The sequence below is a fragment of the Fusarium verticillioides genome, chromosome 9, assembly GCF_000149555.1.
Source record: "Fusarium verticillioides 7600 chromosome 9, whole genome shotgun sequence".
Taxonomy (NCBI): Eukaryota; Fungi; Ascomycota; class Sordariomycetes; order Hypocreales; family Nectriaceae; genus Fusarium; species Fusarium verticillioides.
Window position 1 is genome coordinate 2,618,224 of NC_031683.1, and position 22,460 is coordinate 2,640,683.

At 47.9% G+C, this 22,460-nt stretch overlaps 10 protein-coding genes across 10 annotated transcripts; 5 read left to right on the plus strand and 5 right to left on the minus strand.

The window, feature by feature from the left end:
* Window positions 1–182: 182 nt before the first annotated feature.
* On the plus strand, window positions 183–1,976 carry FVEG_10014 (hypothetical protein; the record flags this gene model as incomplete). The annotated part of the gene is made up of 5 exons (XM_018899081.1): window positions 183–428; window positions 479–749; window positions 818–928; window positions 975–1,383; window positions 1,430–1,976. The coding sequence occupies 5 exons, from the start codon at window positions 183–185 to the stop codon at window positions 1,974–1,976; spliced, it is 1,584 nt and encodes a 527-aa protein (XP_018757086.1).
* Window positions 1,977–2,659: 683 nt separating this feature from the next.
* FVEG_16712 (hypothetical protein) lies at window positions 2,660–3,488 on the minus strand (the record flags this gene model as incomplete). The annotated part of the gene is made up of 2 exons (XM_018905953.1): window positions 2,660–3,206; window positions 3,265–3,488. The coding sequence occupies 2 exons, from the start codon at window positions 3,486–3,488 to the stop codon at window positions 2,660–2,662; spliced, it is 771 nt and encodes a 256-aa protein (XP_018757085.1).
* Window positions 3,489–4,011: 523 nt separating this feature from the next.
* On the minus strand, window positions 4,012–6,075 carry FVEG_10013 (glucan 1,6-alpha-glucosidase). Its single transcript, XM_018899080.1, has one exon. The coding sequence runs from the start codon at window positions 5,893–5,895 to the stop codon at window positions 4,147–4,149; it is 1,749 nt and encodes a 582-aa protein (XP_018757084.1). The 5' UTR covers window positions 5,896–6,075; the 3' UTR covers window positions 4,012–4,146.
* A 425-nt stretch (window positions 6,076–6,500) lies between these two features.
* Window positions 6,501–8,166, plus strand: FVEG_10012 (hypothetical protein; the record flags this gene model as incomplete). The annotated part of the gene is made up of 2 exons (XM_018899079.1): window positions 6,501–7,488; window positions 7,538–8,166. The coding sequence occupies 2 exons, from the start codon at window positions 6,501–6,503 to the stop codon at window positions 8,164–8,166; spliced, it is 1,617 nt and encodes a 538-aa protein (XP_018757083.1).
* Window positions 8,167–8,749: 583 nt separating this feature from the next.
* Window positions 8,750–10,056, plus strand: FVEG_10011 (hypothetical protein; the record flags this gene model as incomplete). The annotated part of the gene is made up of 1 exon (XM_018899078.1): window positions 8,750–10,056. Exon 1 carries the CDS (start codon window positions 8,854–8,856, stop codon window positions 10,054–10,056), a length of 1,203 nt encoding a protein of 400 aa, XP_018757082.1. The 5' UTR covers window positions 8,750–8,853.
* Window positions 10,057–12,055: 1,999 nt separating this feature from the next.
* Window positions 12,056–12,846, plus strand: FVEG_10010 (hypothetical protein; the record flags this gene model as incomplete). Its single annotated transcript, XM_018899077.1, has 2 exons — window positions 12,056–12,142; window positions 12,229–12,846. 2 exons carry the CDS (start codon window positions 12,056–12,058, stop codon window positions 12,844–12,846), a joined length of 705 nt encoding a protein of 234 aa, XP_018757081.1.
* A 543-nt stretch (window positions 12,847–13,389) lies between these two features.
* FVEG_16711 (hypothetical protein) lies at window positions 13,390–15,397 on the plus strand (the record flags this gene model as incomplete). The annotated part of the gene is made up of 2 exons (XM_018905952.1): window positions 13,390–13,394; window positions 13,456–15,397. 2 exons carry the CDS (start codon window positions 13,390–13,392, stop codon window positions 15,395–15,397), a joined length of 1,947 nt encoding a protein of 648 aa, XP_018757080.1.
* On the minus strand, window positions 15,337–16,671 carry FVEG_10009 (hypothetical protein). Its single transcript, XM_018899076.1, has one exon. The coding sequence runs from the start codon at window positions 16,571–16,573 to the stop codon at window positions 15,419–15,421; it is 1,155 nt and encodes a 384-aa protein (XP_018757079.1). The 5' UTR covers window positions 16,574–16,671; the 3' UTR covers window positions 15,337–15,418.
* Window positions 16,672–17,682: 1,011 nt separating this feature from the next.
* Window positions 17,683–18,111, minus strand: FVEG_10008 (hypothetical protein; the record flags this gene model as incomplete). The annotated part of the gene is made up of 2 exons (XM_018899075.1): window positions 17,683–17,733; window positions 17,785–18,111. 2 exons carry the CDS (start codon window positions 18,109–18,111, stop codon window positions 17,683–17,685), a joined length of 378 nt encoding a protein of 125 aa, XP_018757078.1.
* A 936-nt stretch (window positions 18,112–19,047) lies between these two features.
* FVEG_10007 (hypothetical protein) lies at window positions 19,048–20,607 on the minus strand (the record flags this gene model as incomplete). The annotated part of the gene is made up of 2 exons (XM_018899074.1): window positions 19,048–20,433; window positions 20,497–20,607. 2 exons carry the CDS (start codon window positions 20,605–20,607, stop codon window positions 19,048–19,050), a joined length of 1,497 nt encoding a protein of 498 aa, XP_018757077.1.
* Between the last annotated feature and the right edge of the window lie 1,853 nt (window positions 20,608–22,460).

A 22,460-nucleotide genomic window follows, 5' to 3' on the forward strand; every position in this document is an offset into this window, starting at 1 on the left:
TCTTTAGTGTATTGACAGGGAAGTGCGATGGTTGTACGAATCGAGGGTTGTGATTAGAAAGGAGTTTGTAGATAAATCGAGTCTCTCCATCTAGCAGTCTCCACCAGTCTCATAATTGCAATCCACATTGATCGCAGTACCTCTTTCAACTTGTTACTCATTCGTATCCTCTCGTAGTCATCATGTCGACTCATCAGGACAACACCGATGCTGCATCGATTGGTGAGAAGCAAGGTGGCAAGATGTTGGAGACCTCTCTTGACCACGTCCCAAGCCATGCCAACGGAACAGTCGCCACCATCGACGGTATCGATCCTGCAACTCTGCATAACGATGAAGTGATCACTCGAGCAATTCAAGCCATTGGCTTCGGCAAGTTCCAATGGCAGCTTACCTTCTCCTGTGGTTTCGGCTTCCTAGTCGATCAGGTCAGCACAACTGTCTTCATGACCAAGCTTTTGCACTAACTTGTCTCCAGATGGTCCTTGTCTCGATCAGTCTTGTTACGCCTCAGGCTGCCATGGAATTCGGCCCTCGATATGCAACCCTCCTATCTGCGCCTTCTTATGCTGGCTTACTCATCGGTGCTTTGTTTCTTGGTACACTAGCCGATAACTTTGGCCGCAGACTAGTCTGGCAGGCGTCTATCTTTGGATGCTCTATCATGACTGCCATTGCTGCTAGTTCTCCGAATTGGGCTGCTTTAAACGTATTCATCGCTTTGATCGGCTTGTTTGCTGGTGGCAACCGTGAGTTTCTTAGAATTTTCCACCCGAGCTCCATTGTCGCGCAGTGGACTGACTCTTTAATACTACAGTTGCGATCGACTTGACACTCCTAGCGGAAGCTATTCCTCAAGAATGGTCTTTCATCCTATCAAGTCTCGCTGGGATCTGGGGCTTCGGGAACGCTGTCACAGGCCTGATCGGTAATACCCGCTACTCGCCACTATAACACTCGCTGACACTCAATAGCCTGGCGTCTGCTTGTCAACTTCGGATGTCCCAGCGGCTCCACTCCCGAGACCTGCAGCCGCAGCGACAATATGGGCTGGCGTTACCTCTACATCACTCTCGGTGGACTCTGTCTCGTCATGTCACTTATCCGAGCTTTCGTCCTACGGTCACTTGAGTCACCAAGATGGCTCGTCTCTTGTGGAAGGATGCAAGAGGCTGCGGAGGTTATTAACCATATCAGCAGGATGAACAAGTCTGATTATCATGTCACTGGGGATAATTTCCTCCAGCCGGAACAAGAGCAGGCCGATGGCGAGGTTAGGTCTTGGCGTGCGAATATTGCCCGCGCTTCGAGACTTTTCTCTGGTGCTAAGCAGATACGACTGATGGTCGGTCTCATCATGATCTGGGCACTCATCGGCATTGCGTAAGTTCTTGCACCTAAGCTGTAACATCCAACTAACAAGAGCCAGATACCCGCTCTACACCATCTTCCTCCCTTACTACCTCGCAGCTCACGGCGCCAACTTCGGCGAAACAAGCAACTACATAACCTACCGCGACTGGGCCGTCTCCTCAATCGTCGGGATTTTCGGCCCCGTCCTAAGCACCATCCTCGTATCATCCCGCCTTTTCAAGTCCAAGCGCTCAATGCTCCTGACCGGCATAATATGCTCTGCATTCTCCGGAGCATTCACCTCCGCCAGAACAGCAGCGGAAAACCTCGCATTCTCGTGCATGATAAACTTTTCGCTCAATGCTCTGTACGCTATTGTTTACTCGTACACCCCGCAGGTTCTTCAGGTGCAGAATCGCGGGATGGGTATGGGGCTGCTTATGGCGGTGGGGAGGATGGCGTCGCTTAGTGCACCGTTCATTGCGACCTTTGCGGATGTTAAGACTTCGGCACCGATTTGGGTCGCGTGTGCCTGTTTCTTGGCGATTGGGCTCATTGCAATGATTCTTCCGGCTGATACGCGACCTTATGTGTCAAAAAAGAGCCACGAGTCCAGCGTTTGAGGAGGCATTGATGGAAGGAAGCAGTATTTGGGGTAGCTGTCGCAGGGCTTTCTATAGATCAAGTAAGTGTAGGATGTATAAATTCATGGCGAACCCTCCCTCCCATAGTGTGCGACCATAACTAGCAGCATTTTATCATCTTGCCCAATATTCCTTAATATTCTTCAAGTCTTCAGCCAACGCAACGGGGTTATCAAGCCCCGAGAAGTGTCCACCAAACTCGTGATCTGAGCAGTATCAGTAGCCAAACAACGCAAATCGCCGAAAAGAAAAACGACTACTGACTTTTATAGGAAACAAAACAAGATTCCCTACCCGACCAACTAACTCTCGTGGCCAAAAACCGGGGTTATACTTGAACGCGCTGAAGAGCAATGGCGCATCAGTCTCGGCCTTGGTATAGTTTGTCATAAACCCCGTGGGGTTAGAACAGTAGATATATACGGATGACGCAAAGCTCTTGGTCAGATAGTACAATGCAACCGTCTTTAGCATTTCGTTTTGGTCCAGAACGAACGGCGGGGTTCCAGCTCTTGGATCAGACCCTGTCAAATATTGGTACGATTACCAGATGTTATAAGGCTTAGACTTACAAGCAGTGAGCTTCTCTGCAAGCCAGGATAACTGCCCCACTGGACCATCGTAGAGGGCGAGGCCGATGGTGTTTGGCTAAGAATCGGTCTTTAGAATGATACCCCGAGACTGGCATTTTGACTTGCCTTTGTTGCTTGCTCCATGTAATAAGCATTTCCAGTTGTAGCCCATTCCTCAGCAAGTTGAGCTTTGAATTCCTCAAGAAGTGACAATTTGATACCCTCCGCCTCAAGCTGGGCTCTATACAAGGGGACGAACGGAAGGAATGAGAGATGAACCAATCGCACCGACGTGTTGAAATTGGCATAGAGACTGTATGCAACACAAGATCCCCAATCTGTGCCGTAGACCGCGTACTTGGGATATTCCAAGATTTTGGTCATGGGCGTGTTGAAGAGCCTGGCTGTGTCGTGGACGGTCCAGGTCGGCGGCGGTGCTGATGAGAATGCAAAGCCTGGGAGGCAGGGTGTGATGATATGGAAGTCATCCTCGAGCTTCTCGAGCAACGGGATGAATTCTAGAAACGACCCGGGCCATCCGTGATTAAGAGCTAGGGGGATGGCTTTGTGGTTATGGGACTTTTGATGGATGAAGTGGATGGTTTGGTTTTCGATTTCAGTTGTGAAATGGTGGAACCTAGTAATGTCTATGCCAGTGCCAAAAGCTAAATGCCGTCCGATAACCAAGAGCGTACTTGTTGAGCTTTTGCTGCTCAGTGTCCCAGTCGAGATCCTCAATCAATTCCTTTCTCAGGGATGTCAACGTTTCTAATCTAATACCGGCATTTGAGTCAAGATAGTCTCCATTCGTAGGCAGCTCGGTTCTCTGAGACAGGTCAATCATATGAGGGACCCCATCGGACAGGTCAACAGTAAAGGGCTTCAGATTAAAGCCACTTTCTTCTCCGTCGCGAGACATAGGGGATGCGGTGGCTATCAATGATAAAGAAGTGAGAAAAGGAATGCTTTGGAAAGGTCTCATTGCGAAGAGATAGCGATGATGGGTTCTATGCTCTCTGCGTCGAATGGCTTGTTTCCCTTTACATTCCACGGCGTTTACTTAAATATTCTTTGCTGGCTTATAGCTAATACATAATCCCATGGCTGTAGAACAATTGATTGGAGCACAATGCTTTGAAATCACTTCGTCGTACGAGAGCCCACTGAGTAAGCACAGCTTACAACTTGTGGTTGTTGGCCCGCTGGTAGTGCAACATTGGTGGATACTTCATCTGACTGCTGTAGAGAAATGAGCGGAATTATTCATGGTTCCTTGCTTTTGGACCGTTATTTGGCCGAAAGTGGTGGCTAGCCAGGATGCTGCCTCTGTCAGACGGTGGAGGCAGATAGGATGGAGTGGAGGGACCAGATTCCTTTCTACCGATATACCGCTATCATGAACATTCACGTATCACTAAGAATTACCACATCTGAATTAAAATGGCAGTATATTTCTTACCCCCGTAGCTACTATGTCTTGTTATCTCCCAGTTTGTTACGTTGGGGGCGTGCCATGTCCATCTTCTCCCATCAATACATCATTCAGTGGGGGCTATGACTAGATGTAAAAAACCAGATCACCACCCAGCATATACTACTCCCTCATACCCCTTCAAAACAATCCCACCATTAAAAGTCTCCCCATTCCCTCCCAGCAACCTCCTCCCCCAATCCCCCTTAACCTCAACCGTCTGCTCCTCCTCCGAGAAACTCAACAAAACAAGCGCCTTCCTCCCATCATAACTCGTCATCGTATACGCAAAAATATCCTCACTATCCTTATACTCATCCAACATGTCAAACTGTCCATAAACAAAAACATCTCTCTCCTTCTGTCTTAGCTCAAGAACCTGTCTGTAAAAGGCTAACACGCTATCATCGTCTTTTTCTTGTTGTGCGACGTTCCACTCATCATAGTCGTCGTTGACGCGCATCCAGGGTTTGGAGCTGGTGGTGAAACCACCGTTGGGGTCGGCGGTCCATTGCATGGGTAAGCGGCCGTTGTCTCTGGCCTTGAGGCGCATCTCTCTCATAATGTCGGACATATCAGCTCCGGGACCTCTTTTCTTGAGCACGCTGTTGTAGTAGTTTAAGCCTTCGACATCGATGTAGTCATCGATCTTCCATGACTCAGGCACATTAGCCATGCCGATTTCTTGACCTTGGAGAAGGAATAGCGTTCCGCTAAGTGTACCGAGGTAAATGGCCAGCATCTTGGCAGCTTCCTTTCGGAATCGGGGCTTGTCAGATCCATAGCGTGATAGAGAGCGGCCGGAGTCGTGGTTATCCATGTAAACAGAGTTCCAGCCATCAAACTTCGGCATAGCCCCTTGCCATCGACTCGTGATTGTCTTGAGCTTCGAGAGTCGAAAGTCATCACGCTCATATTTATGATTCGGACCAAAGTCCATATCAACAATATCTCCCGTGAAGAGCATATTCAACTCATGCCTATCCTTGGCAACGTAACTTGCCACACTATCCTCATCCTTTGTGAAGCCCAGCTCTCCAACCGTCATACAGTCATACTTGTCAATGACCTTCTCCCTCATCTCTCTTATATACTCGTGCATGCGCGGACCGCTGGCGAAGTATCTATCGCCTGGCTGAAATTCGGCATCTGGTCGAGTGATAGGTGCATCAGGAAGATCAGGGTGCTTGGACATGAGATTCATTGAATCAATGCGGAAGCCATCGGCGCCTTTGTCGAGCCAGAACTTCATATCGTCGTATGTTGCCTCGCGCATGTCGTCATTGGCCCAGTTGAGATCAGGCTGTTCGGGGAGGAAGAGGGAGAGGTAGTATTGCTCAGTTGTCTCATCATATGTCCATGCGCTACCACCAAAGATGGAAGCCCAATTATTCGGCGGTCTTCGATTGCCCTCTGCGTCGAACTTTGGATCACGCCAGAAATACCAGTCTCGCTTGGGTGACGCTTTCGACGAGCGTGACTCTTTGAACCATTCATGCTCATGGCTAGTATGATTCACCACGAGATCAAGTAGCACCTTGATACCCCGCTCATGACACCCAGAGATCAATGCCTCAACGTCTTCAATCGTACCGTAAGGACGATGAATGTCGCGATAGTCTGAGACGTCATACCCCATATCATGCTGAGGACTCTTGAAGATAGGCGACAGCCAAATAGCCGTTGCACCTATTGAACGAATGTAATCAAGCTTTGAGATAATACCAGGCAAGTCGCCTAGCCCATCGCCGTTGGAGTCAAGAAAGCTAGCTGGGTAGATTTGGTAGACAACAGCTTCTTTCCACCATCGGCGATCGGGAGGGGTTGAGGCTGGCATGATGGCGGGGTCTGGCATGTTCGATTGAGTAGAATGCTGTGATGAGGAGATTATTTCACTCGTGTCTGAGCTTTCTTATACCTGATGATTACTTCCCGGTCCGACAATGGATAATTCTCACGTAACATCAAAGAAAGAGAGAAATCGTGTGATGACTTCTCCACGTCGATCTCGTGCCTTTTGATTCTGGGCTGAAACTCTCAAGGCTGAATTGTGATTTGTCGATGACTTACCCGAGAGGCGAGATGTGCACCAATGGCATCGGACCGACAATTTACCCAATGATCATCGTGTCCAAACGCACGGTCCTTGTCTTCCCCAGAAGCGAGGGGTCCAATGGAAATTCACCCATCTCACCCTTGGACCCGCTATCTCGATCCGGGTTGTGAGGATGATGACTTGCAAAGTTGCAAACTTCTTCTCGGCCGATGAGATGGGGCCATTTTTCGCTCTTGTCGTTCCCCATGGGGGCTCCATTCATCGGAGAATGTTCAACGTCTCTCCAGATATTTCTTAAGTCTATTAATCATGAAATAATATATAATCCTGAGGGCATTCCCTCTCAATGACCAGCTCATCATCACACTACCTCAATCACTTCAACCCCCCCTTCAATCCTCACAATGACAACCAAAGTCGAAGCCATCACCACAGTGTCCGACCATGTCGAAAAGGCACCCGACTCCATCGCCATCCAAAAGGCCATTGACGCTCAAGACCTCACTCCCAAGCAACAATACCAGCGCCTCTGGACAAACCTCAAGAAAGACAAGCGCTTCGTCCTATGGTCCATCTACATCATGTCCCTAGTCTTTGGCTGGGGTTACGACGCTGGTCTCTCAGGTGTAGCCGTTGCTTTCCCTGAGTTTCGTAAGGTTTATGGAGAATACTACAGTGTTGGTGATCAATATGTCATCCCGGCGCTGTGGCAGTCTCTGTGGAACGCTGCGAGTACGATTGGACAGATCTTTGGTGCGTTTCTGGCGGGCACGTTTGCAGATTGGGTTGGGCGCAAGTATGTTCTTTGGACTGCTGTCGCTCTATCTATTTCGTCTTCGTTCGCGCTTGTCTTTGCTCCTAGTCTGCCTATCCTCTTTGTCTCCAAGCTTCTCCTTGGTCTTTCTGTTGGTCTCTCAACTGTCACACCTCCTCTATATGTCACAGAGAATGCACCCGCAGCTCTGCGAAGCTCTCTTAGCTCTCTCACCAACGTCATCATCGTGCTGGGCTTCTTCCTCTCCTCCATCACTGGCTGGGGATCTTCCAAGATCAAGGGCGAATGGAGCTTCCGACTTGCTTTTGTCATGACTTTCCTTGTCCCTACGCTCTTCGCCATTGGTCTTCCTTTCCTGCCCGAGTCACCTGTTTGGTACGTCAAAAAGGGTCGCGACGACGATGCCCGAAAGGCCATCTTTAAGCTTTACGGTGAATCTATCGACGTTGAGGAAAGACTCGAGTTTATCAAGTCTGAACTCGAGGTTTCTGCTGGTGAAGCCAACATGGCTAAGCAGACTAGCTGGAAGGCCATCTTCTCCAAGGAGCACCGAAGCAGAACCCTCATCGCTGTCATGGGACTTCAATCTCAGAACTTCTCCGGCGGATACTTTGCCAGTGAGTGACCAGCTCCTATGCCCATCACCTCAAGTACTAACTGTCGCAGACACTTACCAGACCTACTACTTCGAACTTATTGGCCAATCTGACCCCTTCGGTCTCACAGCTATCTCTTCGACACTCCAATTCCTCTCCAACTGCGTCGCCGTCTGCGTCTCCGATGTCCTCCCCCGTCGCAAGTCCCTCATCGGAGGCGGTACACTTCTCTGCTGCTGGTCCATCATCATCGCCGGAACATCCCTCGCAGGCACCGCCAACACAGCCGCCAACACTGCTCTCCTCGCCTTCATGATCACCTGGTCGATGCTATACACCGGTACAGTTGGTTGCTTCGGATGGGCTATTGCGCAAGAAACTGCTGCTCAGGCTACACGTCCCAAGACTATTGCTTTCAGTCTTGTTTGCCAGCAGCTCACTGCGCTTATGCTGTCTTCGGTGTTTCCCTACTTCATCAACCCTGATCAACTTAACTGGGGCGGAAAGGTCATGTTCTTGTTTGTTGGTGCAGAGGTCTTCATTCTGGCTACGCTGTTTTGGTTCCAGCCTGAGACGAAGAACAGGACTTATCATGACATCGATTGCCTGTATGCTGAGGGTGTACCTCCCAGAAAGTTCTCCAAGTATGTTGTTAACGATGGAGCTGTTGTGCGAAAGCCTACTGCGGAGAAGAAGTGATGGGACCAGCACGGCATTAAGAATGTGATGGGGTGAGGGTCTCTAGTGTCAGTCGCGGATGGGCGTCGGGTTTTGAGTTTGTATTTTGGCCGTTAACATGGGATAAGGAAACAAAAAGTCTTGCAGTACATGAGAATGATAGCACATTAAATGAACGTTCCTTACCTATCGACTCACTCTGTCCTTGATGTCTCTCGCTGCTCCATCGTAATATTATCCCCACCCTCTCTTCTTCATGAGCTGATCTAGAGCAGTTAGTGCTAAATCTAGTGGACCCAGTGGCGTGCAGCCATGACGAAGTGCACTCTTCTCCGCATTTATATAAAACCCAATCCCCGCAAATTTCAAACCTTGTCGCAACTGCTTCCAATTAATCGAGCCATGTCAAGTCCAGCGCCGCCCAAGCCCACTAAGATCCGTCAAGCATGCGATGTTTGCCATAAGAAAAAAATTCGCTGCGATGGTTGTCGACCGTGCCACAATTGCCAAAGCTTGGATATAAGCTGTACTTATCTGGCAGTGCCTAAGAAGACGGGCCCCAAGGGGCCGCGATATGCTCGAAGGTCCAGACAGCGACCATCACCAACAGCGTTTTCATCTACGAGCCCAGAATTCGACATCCCCAGCATCAATTCGAACAACACAGCATCTCCACCATGTCCAAAACAGTTTCTAGAGTCGCCGCAAATGACTGATGCAGTTATTCGATGGTGTCTCGACGCCTACTTCAAGCATAAATACCCACTGACTCCAATCCTTCATCGGCCGTACCTCGAACAAATCTCACGATCAACAGAGCAATACGGTTTAATCACAGCATGCTGCGCTGTGATTGCACTGTCTCCGGAGATATTACCGCCCTGCCCTGTCGAGGACAGTTTCACAATCCCATCTGCCGACTTCTTGATAGCAGAGACTCTTCGCGCCAGAGACTTTTGTAACCTGATTGAACATCCATCGTTAATGCACATTCAGACATCATTCTTTCTTCACGCTGCATTCTTCTCGATGAACAAGGATAACTCGGCTTGGTATTATTTACAGGAAGCGATCACAATGCTTCAGACATTGCGCTTGCATGAGGAGACCACCTACACTGATGATGATGCAAGCGACCCAGTGTTTGTGAAGTATGCTCAGCGAATGTTTTGGGTACTCTTCATTACCGAGAGAGCATATGCTTTACAAAGAAATCGACCGATCAGACTGCAAGACACATTGAAGCTTCCAGACGTCGATCCACTGTCCTCTGACGCAGAGATATTGCGCGGCTTTCTTGACCTCATTTCCCTGTTCCGCCCCTTCGGTCAAGACTTCATCGCACAGTGGAACTCCCCAACATCTTCCACTTCGACAGATTTCGCAAATCTGTTTCGATTGCAGTATCTTCTCAAACATTCGCTTCCGAATCTTTCAAATCACTCCCAAGTCCAACAGGCTGATCTTCTTATATCGCGTCAGTGGCTCAAGATTGTGGTCTGGAAATTATGCGCTTCAAAAAGAGTTCTGTCGACTGCGAACAGTGAGGATGTCATGTCATTGCATTACCCAACTAGTATCGCACGCGACATCGTAATGGTGTCGGAGCTATTACCGACGCAGGCTTTTGAGGCCAATGGCATCGGAATTGTTGAGAAGGTCTTTGACGTTGGATGCTCGCTGGCGGATCTGCTGTCGTTGGTGCCGTTGGAATGTCAGGGCTCAACGATGGATGTTGGCGTCATTGATACACTGATGGAAACAGTGAAAATTGTCGGGACGAGGTTTGGTGGCAGCTACCGGCATTTTGACATATTGGTTGACAAGGCGAGCGGGTGCCTTCTTATGAACGTGGATCGAAGTCTTGCTCCACCAGAACATGACAATCCGGACAACATCGAGGAGATCTAATGCAATAAACGTCACCCATATTGCATTCACCCTATGTGTGGTCCTAATAATCTTAAAGAGCTATCAAATACCTCATCATGCTCCATCAACACCTGTTCAATTAATTGGAATACTGCTTTGATCAGTCCTATACCACCATTTCGATCTTTCCAGTCGACATCAGCACTTTTCTTGAAGCCCATTTTAACTACCTCATAATAAACGAATATGTCGTCTACTCCAAGTTTCGGCGTACTATACGTCTGTGAGGTGCTGGCGTAAAATCAACGCTATCTCTAGACTCCATGGTTTCCATGGTGGGGCCTGTCGTTGCCACTCCACGACATCATAAGCACAAACACGTGCACCGCGAGCAAGGAGAAAATGTACCATGTCCACATGACGACGGTCGGCAGCCGTGAACAAGGCGGTTTTATCCCATCCACCTCTGTAGTTGATATCGGCGCCATGGTCAAGCAGAAATCGGGCGGCCTCTTCACTATCACCCAGGATTGCCCATCTCAACGATGTCCTACCTTCGTGTTTAGCATTAACCCGTGTCCACCACCGTAGGGTCCCATAAAAAGGTAGATTGCCTCCTTCATCCCGGAGCGCCTGGAGCCATGGCATAAGTCCAATATAAGCGACCAGCGAGGTTTTGCTGTAGCGGGGATGGCGAACAACTTTGACTTTACATCCTTTGTTCCCAGAAGATAAGCGGTAGAGTGGTGGATGGTACATAGTAAAGAGAATTATCGAGTTTCATGTTTCGAGTATTATGCCCTCCATTTTAGACAGCACAGTAATCCCATGACAGTGCTAGCCGTCTGCAATTACCGAACCCTGCCTGTCCTCTTGCCGAATCTCTCAACAATAGTCGAGCTCACAGTACATGCAGCAAAACTGTAGGCGAATCGAAAGTCCCCCTGTGTAAAATTCGCCTTCCTCACATTCGCCCACGTCCTCAATTTTACGCAGTTCCATCTTCTCTTTTAATCAAGGAGGTGTTCTTGCAGGCTGCTGATGATGAGAGTTGCTTTTGGCAGTCTTGTCCAGGTCGTTGCGAGGGTGGGATTCGCTGCCACTTTTGTTGCTCACGGAGTCTTTAAGTTGAGAAGATTGTGGCTTCATACTTCTTGTGTCGTCGGATTCCTTTTCATATGGTCTCTCATCCTAATCGGTTAACTCTACCACAAGGTTGCTGTTCACATTAGGTTGCTTGGAGCATTCCCTAGTGGAGGGATAGTACACTTCATAATAACGATGAGATGACATCTTGCTGTGTGCGGTCGACTGTGGATTTTTCTTTTGTATGAAGTTTCGCTCAAGGGAATCTGCGGAGAGAGCAACTGGTGGATGATGGGAGAGATACATAGATGTCTGTTGTGTCTCGTGGCAGGACTCAAAGCTTCGGACTCAAATGATGTGTGAAGAGTCCTTTCATTGGATGGTTATGAAATTCTAACCTATGATCTCGCAATACGATCAGTGGTGATTAGTCATTGCAGTATAAGAACATCTAAAGTTAACATTATCTTTATCCTCTCATACTTCAAACCGAGATAATCGACGAGTGATATGCTCACACTAAGTTAAAGTTAAGATTAAATTGGAACCTTCAAAATCACATCGCGTGTCTAACTTGATCGATTCCATGTACTGGTCCCTCTTGTGTTGCTTGGGGTGTATTGTCCGGCTCTTGAAGCTTATGATATTGGAGGGCGAGGTCACACGTAGGTCCACATTTCCGAAAGGAGCGACGGAGTCAGCATGCGAGTTAGACCCAGTCATTAACGAGAAACGAGCTATACCCGTAACAGAATGAGCCGAGTCGATATGGGACTCCGTTCCTCCTTGGGGACTTGCAAGACAGATTGTCGCAAGAGTTAAGTACATAAACCCCGAGCAGCCTCCTTTGATATTAGAAGCCCAACGCAATCAATCACTCTCAATAACACCGAGCAGCTCTGGCATATTCATTTCACACAGCAGAATATAATTAAAATTTTTTAACTTCAAGATGACAACTTCCAAGCCCAAGATCCTTATAGTCCTCACCTCTGCCGACAAGGTCCCTAAGACAGGGAAGCAGATCGGATGGTTTCTGGTAAGTGGAAGACATTCCCTATTATGGCCTCCACATCTACAGACTGTCGTATGCAAGCCTCGAATGAGCGGTACTAATATAACCAGCCGGAGCTTGCTCACCCATTTCACGTTCTCAGCCCTGTAGCCGAATTAGTCTACGCGACTCCAAAAGGCGGCGTGTCTCCACTTGATCCTGTGTCGGCAGAGCTATTCAAGGATGATCCCGTGTGTAACGACTTTCTTGAAAATCACGAGTCAGTATGGAAGAAGACTCTTAAGCTGAGCGACCTCGCTGGTCGTTCTTCGGAGTTCGACGCGATCTTTTACCCCGGTGGCCATGGCCCAATGGTAGATCTTGTCCACGATCAACACTCGAAAGACCTCCTCCGGGACTTCCATTCGCAAGACAAGGTCATTTCAGCTGTGTGTCACGGACCAGCTGCATTCGTCAATGCGACAACCGCATCGGGAGAGTTGATCTTGAAGGGCAAGCAGGTCACTGGCTTTGATGAAGTGGGTGAGGAAATGTTCCAGTTCACGGAGGATATGGACTTTAGTCTTGAGAAGAAACTGGATGAAGTCAGTGGTGGAAAGTATGTCAAGGCTGCTGAAGGTCCTCTTGCAGAGAAGGTTGTTGTTGATGGAAAAATGATCACGGGTCAGAATCCAGCGTCGTCGAAGGGCGTTGCTGAGGAGATCGCCAAGGCGCTTGGAGTATATTGAAGCGCCTAGATCGACAGAAGTCTTCCTTGAAATAATGTTCATATAGATATGTTGTTATAAAATAAAAGATATATCAGCTTCTCATTTAATGTTAACATACCGCAGCGGTTGAGGAATTCCGGTGAAGGTTAAGCCCAGACTCGCATTCAAGCTTATCTCCTGCCGAACCAATCGTGATCGTTATCGAAACCGATATGGATTCACATCAACTACCAGGATCGGCTTTACAAATCTTCGTTTAACTCCGATGAAACGGCTTGGGTGGATGTTAGTGCTGACTTGCACCTCACACTCCTCTACCTCACTCCGAATAGCTTCAATACATTCGGTCGTGTCGGAAGTATGTTTGGGTCCTTCTTTGCTTCCAACCCACCTGCTCCATCGAGAAGACCCAAACGCAGCCAAGTATCAAAAACCTGCAACTCGTGCCGACTGCATCGCATCAAATGCGATTCCGAATACCCATGTCAGAATTGCTCAAGTAAAGGCTGGCAGTGTAACAGAACGACCCGACAGAATCCGGGATGGAGTCTCTCGCGGGCGATGAGGTATAAAAATGGATGACTCTGGCCCTGTGTCATGCTAAACCTCACGGCTGACACAACTTAGTGAGATCGATCGGCTGAGAGAACGAGTGAAAGAGCTTGAAGGACAGCTTAGAGATACGAGCATCCCGACACCGCCGGATGAGCAGAGTCCAGAGGTCGCATTAAACGGCTCATCTCCGAACTTCTCATATGCTAATAAGGGAGTTCAACTCGATACTGCGACTACGATCCAGTCATTAGCCCCCAGCACTCAGTTTTACGGCCCGTCATCCACGTACTATTTCATCCATTGTATCAGCCAACGTCTCAAAGCAAATGGTACAGCCTTGAACGCTGATCAGGAGCCTCGCAGCTTGATACCCAACTCAGCAAGCCGATCTATGGTCAACGTCATCAATACTCTGGATGTCGAGATTGGTGAACACCAAAGTTCCAATGACCCGGCACCAACTGGAGTGCCACATGGGTTGACTGAGAAGACGCTGTCTGGGAAAGACTTATCGGCCACCCAAGAGGCGTATTTCCTCGACCTATTTTGGGACTCGTGGCATTGCTGTTACCAGCTTCTCGAAGAGGGAGAGTTTAGGGCACACTACAAATCACTATGGGATGAACCAACCAGTGGAATTAGGAAGGACTCCTCTCTTGTCGATATTGTATTAGCACTTTGTATGCAATTCGGCGTCACATCGCTGCCTCTTCAAGGTGGTTACAAGGCGGAGATTAACTTTCGCGACGCAGCAGTTGCAGGTCGTTGGCTTTACCAGCGCTGCCAAAAGTTGATCTCATGTGACCTGGAGAGGCCAACGCTTGAGACCTTTCAGTGTCAACTGTGGTCTGCGATCTACTTGGCGAATGCTTCTTACCAGAACATGGCGCAGAACATGCTCGGTGTTGCAGCACGCACGGCATATACGTTAGGATTGGATATTGAGCCAGGAAACGATCTGCCCATCAAAGAAAGAGAAGCACGGAAGCGGGCTTGGTGCATATTGTTCATGTTCGAGACAAGATCATGTATTCGTCTGGGAAGACCTTGGGTCACCCAAACCCAGCCGATTTCGCCATTGTTGTCTACCAGCCACCGATGCCATGCTACAGTTGGCGTCGGTCAGACAAGATACACCACTGAAAGAGCAAAGCTCACCGAGATAGCCCGGTCGGCCTTTGATAGTGCCTTCAATTACCGACCGAGCGGCGAAGCTTCCACCACGACTTCCGACCGCCAATCGAACCTATATACTTCCAGTATGGCGAGAATGCGTGCATGGGCCGAATCCCTACCTCACATGCTGAAGACGGAGAGACGTAGTGGTGGAAAGCCTCTCTCAACTGATCTCTCAGGGATTGAGATTGAGCCATTTGCGCCCATCTCGCTGCGAAGACAGCGCTTGATGCTCGAGCTATTCTATCATGAATTGATCCTTACACTCGGCCGACATTCCATAAGCCAGTCGTTGACTCGTGCTGGAAGCACACAAGCTTCCCCGCCTCATGAAGCAGCAGATATCTCAGCTCTACACGCCGCAGCAACAACGAAGCTCTTGTATCAGGTCTATCGAGAGTACGACATTTTGAATGGATGGTACGAGCCGTTCAACTGCCAATGGAACGCTGCGATAACACTGGTCGGATATCTCTTGGCATATCCCCAGGACACTCAAACTGCTACAATCGCCCGAACAGCACTATCGCAAAGTACTACGGTCCTGGAAAAGATGGGGGACTTTTTTGGAACAGCTCCAAGTGCAGCTGGCGTGATACGAACACTCCGCCAGAGGCTGAACATCCCGGTTGAGGCGCATATGGCGACAGACAGCAATACCATCACACCTGACACGGCTCAAGACATAGACTTCAATGACCTCGGGTCGTTTGACCTGTCGTTTGAAGGCATGCTAGGAACTTTTGGGACAGAGTCAGAGTTTGAGAGACTTGGGTTTGGTACTGACATGCAGGACTTTCTAGCTATTGATGCTGGAAATATTGGTACAATGCAATAGTCTTCAACAGAACTGTCTTGGCTAAGCCCCAAACGTGGCGATGTTGTCCAGCACCGTGTTCTTCCATCTTTGTACCAGCTCCTGCCGCTGACCCCTCGGTGATACCTCCACGATAGCCCGCAAGAAGTCAACCGCTAGTTGCATGCTTTCCTGCATTGGCGAGGTGTACGCCGCCTCCTCGAACAACGTGCAGCCTTTCTCCTTGCAGCGCTGCTTGAAGACTTCCAACAACCTGTACTTTTCCTTCAGCGACTCCGAGGTGTCGATCCCGTTCCAGAGAAAGGAGCTTCTTGGGTTCCACTGGGGGTATGGCACGACGCCAGCGAATTCCCAGTCAAGGATACCAGTGATCTTGCCAGAAGACGGGTCAAACATCATGTTAGCGAAATGCAAATCTTTGTGGGCGAGGCGTAGCTTCATGTTGTTAAGCTCGTTGGCGTGTCTCGGGAGAGCGGCTACAAATGCCTCGAGGCGGGGACCTATGTCTCGCATGTAGGCTAGCTTTTCGTGGGCCCGGATTAGTCGAATGTACTTGGTGACATGTGCTATCATGTAGTCGACGTATGTCTTGTACGGCCCTCCAATGTTCAAGGTCGTCACTGTCTCTCCTTCGGGCCATAGCGCTTGAATATCTGGGACCTGCCAGAATGTCTCGTCCACCACTGGGCCGAGCTTCGCTTCGCCTTGATTATCGACGGTCAATCCTCCGATGCCATCCCATGGGTGCGCCAGGAGTTGCGTAAGGAAGTCGATCAGCTGGTCAATGATGTCGTTTTGTTGCTTGTCGCTCAAGCTACCGTAGATGTCGCTGAGCGTGACGCCAGGGATGCGAGAAAGCAAGGTGTATTCGTGAGCAATCGGGTTCTGGTTCGTGGCATCGTAGGCTATGACCTCTGGTAAAGGAATGCTGGTGTTCCTGGAGAGCCAAGTCATGATGCCTATCTCATTCGCAGTTTTGATCTCGGGGAGGTGGTTACCCGCGACGCGAAGAACGAGCTCGGAGTGGCCGCGCGACAACTCGGTAGGCAGCAGAGTGAGGAAGTAAACTGAATGATATTGAGCAGTCATTTGCGGATTGCTGATCGACGTGGCATGAGGCAGGCGCAAGGCCTGCAAGAGAGCCTGAATCGCATGCTCTGGGAGAGGAGGAGGGAGATGGGCAGCAGGCGAACTCATCGTCGCGGTTGATGCGGAAGTGAAGAACTGAAAAACGGTTGAGAAGTGAAATGACGAATGCTATGGGATGGTGTGCGTACGTGCAGAAAAGAAGAAGCTACAAACAAAGGAACAGTGCTTTGTACCGATAAGATAAGCAGTAGCGATGAAGGGGGGACTCATAACCGCATAACCGGTTGTGCGTTTAGTTATCTGCACAACTGGCCTTATTAAATTGAAAAAAAAAGCTATTAAAAAAGGGATTTTAAATTAAATTATAAGATAAAAAACTAATATTATTTAAGCTTTAAAAAACTATAAAACTATCTAATTTAATTAATCAAATATTTTTTAAAGCTTTAAAGTTTAAAAAATATATTTATTTCTTTATTAAATAAATTATTTTTAATTTTATAAATTCTTTATAAAACCTTATATATATAAATCTTTAAATAGTAAGATTTAATATAATATTAAATATATTTATTAAGTTATAAGAAATATAAGTTTTATTTAAGCTTTTATAGCTTTAATTATAAAAAATAAACTTATATTAGAAATAATATAAACTTATATAAACTTATATATAAATATAAATAATTACATAATTTTATATTAATTTTATATATCTTTTATTTATATAAAAAAAGCTATATAATAAAAATAATTATAACTATTATTTAAACTTTAAATTTAATTTATATTAAAAACTTAATATTTTAAACTATTACTTTAAACTATTATAGACTTTATTTTTAAATCCTTTTTTTAATAGCTTTTTTTATTTATTTAATAAGGCCAGTTGTGCGGATAAGGTTGTTACTAAACGCATAACCGGTTGTGCGGGTATGACTCGCCCGATGAAGGTTGTTTGTTCCCCATAATTCAAGCTTTTATTTTATTATAAACCTTCCAACTTAAGGGTTCCGCAGATGGCGATTCCGCCTACAAGGCTAAGGTTTATGCTGTGAGTGCTAACCGTGATCTGGCCACGGCGCGTCAGCGCCAGCAGTAGCTAGGCGAAAATATAACAGAAGGTTTCACGAATGGTCATATTTTTATTTACAAAATACGGTATTATGTATTCTAGTTTAGTTACTACTGCTTTATATTTACTAGCTTTCGGCACCTTAAAGCAGGTTACTTAAATCAATACAGGGTCGTGTATCGCCAATAATGTCCTGTAATACATTAGTATATCAACCGAGACTCAAGGGTTGTTTTTTTCTCACAGTAAGCCGGAAGTCCCGGCAGCAAACCACATTGCCACTACACTTCTGCTCAAGAGTGCCATCAAGAATTCCTATAATATTCAGGCTGAGATTAACATAGCTGTCAGAGGTCTTCGAATTCGTGGACGAAAGACCTAACAGTCCGCCTTTATTGTTGTTTTTCGCATTGCCAGCCTTGTTACTGCAACACCGAACACTTGTGTCCGGCCCGCAAACTGCTTGGGCTTCAGAGACCTTGAGCCCTTCGACCCGAGGCTTTCTCCGGCCTTTCAAGCTTAGAGCAGCAATGGCGGAAGTAAAGACGGTTATTATAGTCATGAAGTGCATGATGACAAATGGTATGGGGGTGGAATGGCTAAAACGATTAGAATCTGGGAGATTGAGCTGCGGGCAGGTGCATGGAAGTAAGAGTTGGTGATTGAAGATGCAAAGTGCTATGAAGACAGAGAAAGTTCCGATAACTTTATACTCAAGAAGAATGCCGCATTTGAACAGTTTCCTCGTGAGGCTGGCGTTATCTGAACGGCAAGTAGTGGCTAGACCACAACAATCTGCTCAATATCTTGCCAAGGAGAGCACAAGGCTGAAATCGCAACAAACAACACACTATATTCCCTCCACAGTTTAAGCTTATCCCGAATCTGCACAAAAAATAATTGCAATTGGCTAGTAATCAAGACATCCTCTTAGGAAAGAGTTTTTATTTGCCCTAACCATCGGAATTCCGCAATCAGAATTTTAGTCTTTTGAGACACGGCAGATGGTGGCTAGTGTCCTAAATCTACAGTATGTTGATTCAACGGCCCGATTACAAAGACATTTCAAATTAAAGGAACACCAGTCAGAGCCGCTGTACAACAGTTTTATTACTAATGTTTATTTGAAGGAACATCGATCCCACGTACTGCCGTGACAATGGACCTGGTTACTTGGTTCGTCCTCGTGTTGAGGGCTTGATTACTTTGTAAGCCACGTGCAGGTCAGATGTACTTCCTGCTGCCGATGCGACCGATTGAAACTATGTCTCAGCTTAAGTGTTTTAAGAGAAAATTAACAACCTAAGAATATTTGACTGGTATTCGACCAACCGTGCTCACACTATTGCCTCGCCCCCCCACCCAACATACCATACTGCTCTTACAGTCCTCTAAGATACTACCTCAGCCCTTCCCAGCCCTTCCCAGCCCTTCCCATTCTCTGCAAAAGGTACTATATTGCACGCTAGACTGCCCTTTGGAATTAGACCGCCTGGAACTAACCAATCTACCATTGCGGCGTGCCTTTGGCTCGAAGAGTCGCACCGTACCTCCACAACAGGAACGGGGCCGGCCAGCCCAGGATGATGAACACCAAGGCAAGCAGGCTATTTCCCCATCCATAGTCAAGTTTCCGATACATTGCCGGGGCAAAAATGGGAAAGGCAAACCCTGCAATGCTTCGAAGGAACTGCGAGGCAGCACTTGCGGAGGCGACATACTTACGGAAAGCGTCCATAACATATGCTTGTAAAGCCTGTGTATTGAGAATGATGCCACAACCAAAGATGCCGATGCCGATGTCTGGGACTACCCAAGCAGTATGCCTGTCTGCTGACCAGCCATAGAGAAACAGACCGAGAGGGATCAGGATGGCTCCAGGTAGCATTAGAGGAACGCGATACTCAGGTGCCGTGTCTTCGCCAGCTTTCTTCTTGAGATATCCCCAAAGCTTGTCCATGATGATAGCGCCGCCCTGTGCTGCCACTGTGTAACCTATGACTAGGGCGAAGTAATGCAAGCCACTCTCCCATTGTGACTGGCCGTACCGCTCAATCCACAGAGTCGCAAACGTGGAGAGAACTATATAGAGGATTCCGAAATTGTAGGCCAGGAATATAGCAATGACTTGTAATATGGGTTGCGTGAAGAGGAGGCGGAATGGCCGACTGAGTGCCCTGAGCAGAACTGGACGAAGACTTCGTTCTGAAGCAGTCATATGTTCTGTGAAGTAAGCCCTGCCGGTCTCCTTGCGCAAACGGGCAGCTCTCTTCTCCAGCAGAACAACCTCATAGGTCTCATCGAACACGAGGAGAGCGGTGACGACCAAGATACCATCGAAGATGGAGAGCACCCAGAAGGTCCAGCGCCAGCCCACAGTCTGAGTGACGGCACCGCCGATGATAGGCCCAAGCGCCGGACCCAAGAGCGGGATAAAGGTAGAGATAGCAAATGAAGTGCCTCTCTCTTCAGCCCGCCACATATCCGATAAAACCGGGTTTGTCACAGCAAACTCAGCGCTTGCCCCAAGGCCCGAGAGGAGACGGCTTGCAATCAACAGACCGCTTGACTTACTGAACCCCGCAACAGTGTTCCAAAGGATATAGAAGCAGCTGGAAGCCATCCAGGTTGGACGCCGTCCGAAGACTTCAGCTAGCGGGGAGAGAACCATGGGACCAAAGGCGAATGCGAGAACGAAGATTGACAGGAAGATCTGTGTTTCCTCCGCGTCAGTGTGCAGATCGTGGGAGATTGTCTCGAGAGCTGGGGCGAGCATGGCGCCTGACATGAGAGTGACCAGGCCGCCGCCCGAGAGTAATAGAGTGATGGCCCATTTGCGCGGGTGAGACCAGTTATATGGATGTCCTGAATCGCTGTCCCCGTCCCAAGTTACCTACAGTCACGAGGGGCTGATTAGCTTATGCGAAGAGCATCACGGACTGTATGGGAAATATACCAGTAGTGACTCCGCCTCTGACTTATTTGGCTGGACACTCCCTGATTCGAGTTCATTTTTGTCTTGAGTGACTGGGCTGACTGGAGTTTTCTCGCTCTCCTGGGTAGCCATCATAGGGACTGATTATACGACGAATAGAACAGGTAGGTGTGGTGCAAGCTTGGGAGATGGCAAAAAGACTAGGTGTATCTGGGTCTAAGACAGGATCCGAGATTGTCTTTTTTTTCCTCTCGGGTTCTTTTATCTTCTTCCACAGTTATATCCCTGGAAGGGCTCCTCGATATAAATACTTACATGTCATAAATGGGACTTTTGTTTGGGACTTCCCAAGAAGCTCGGTCCGAGTTCAGTGTGTTGGCTTGATTTGCCTCGCTGAGATGTCATAATCTTTATCTATCAATCGAGCTCGGTCCGAGCCTGCTTTACAGTCCAGAAATGACTACTTACAGGGTTACTACAATAGGGAGTTGTGGACCACTCGGCTTGAAAACTCGGCTTGATATGTGTCGGCTTCGGCTTGAGGATTCGGAGACTCGGAATTAAAATGCAGCACTTGGACGCGATATGGGGGGGCGGATGGCTTGGTAGCTTGGGTGGCAGCGATAAGGCTTGACAAGGGATCTTCGGTTCAACGGCACAGCTTGGTGTATGACTTCTGATGCGGAGTAGCGTTCGTAAACCGAGTCGGCACCAAAAGGTGATGTGATTAGTGACGACCGAAAACGTACACTTATACGAAGATTCCATTTTCTTTCGGGTGGCCGCCAATTAAATATTTTAAGCAAACCTCTCCGTGTTAAGTTAAGCATCTTCTAACCTGGCTCTCCCTCTAAGTATGTTATCCCAGTTTGCATTGCAAAAGCTACAATCCTTTACGCCAGGTCAATTTCAAATATCAGTAGCCTTAATGATTGGACGTTTGATCGAGATGTATGATGTACCTATGGGTGAGGCTTGATAGTCACCGCGAAGAACGTAGTACAGTAAATGGGGTGGTTTCTGTCAAGCAAGCACTGAAGCGTGCCGGTCACCTTTACGCGATACCGTTCAATCAAAGAATTACTTATAAAGAGACGTGAGCCATTATATTTAACAACCGTGCGGTGCCGAATTGATGTTCCCTACCATAGCACTTGCTAAGTTGTGGGCTAGAAGTGTTATTTGCAGTTGAGACTTTTGGCTGACATCTTATTCCGGCGGAGAGAACCTAGTATAAATAATAGAATTACTAACACTTCAGCAGTTGGATAAATTCCGACGCTCTGACGTTACCAAGCCTGACGTATCAGATTGCGGATACCTGTCATGTCCATGGATCCGCGGAACTTCCATTTAAACCCGAAGCTCCGAAACACGATCAGGCCTAAGCTGCCCTTTGTTTCACTGAACAGTAAAATCTCTTAACTCTGCCAAGAACATAATTGTGCCAAGAACATAGTTGTGCCAAGAATAACGACTGCCGAAACCAAAAGGCCATTGACTGCACGCCCTATCATCTTCTTTATAATGGAAATGTCCGGGGAACCGCAGGCCCCACACTCGACACGTGCATGCGAAAGCTGTAAAGCAAAGAAGCTTCGGTGCCTTATGGGTAATGGCCCGCCATGGACTTGTCAGAGGTAATCAAGCGTGACGGCATAACACATGCTAATCAGTAATTATGTTCGTTCTTGGTGCTAACCACCATAAAGATGCCTAGATAGGAAATTGGAATGTGTGATCCCTGAAACACGTCCTCGGCGGCGCAAGAAGAAAGGTTAGATGTCCTAGTCTCCTCTGCCTTGGGAGCAAGACCATATTTTTCTGACACTTTTCCTCCTTAGTCTATGAGTCAAGACTTGAGCGTCTGGAGCGGGAAATTGGGAGGGTTATGTCCTTACTCCCCGAAAACGACCCAAGCTCACTTGCCCCCATATGTTCAGAAACACCTCCATTGTCTGGGGTGCTTTCCACAAGCTTTGAGC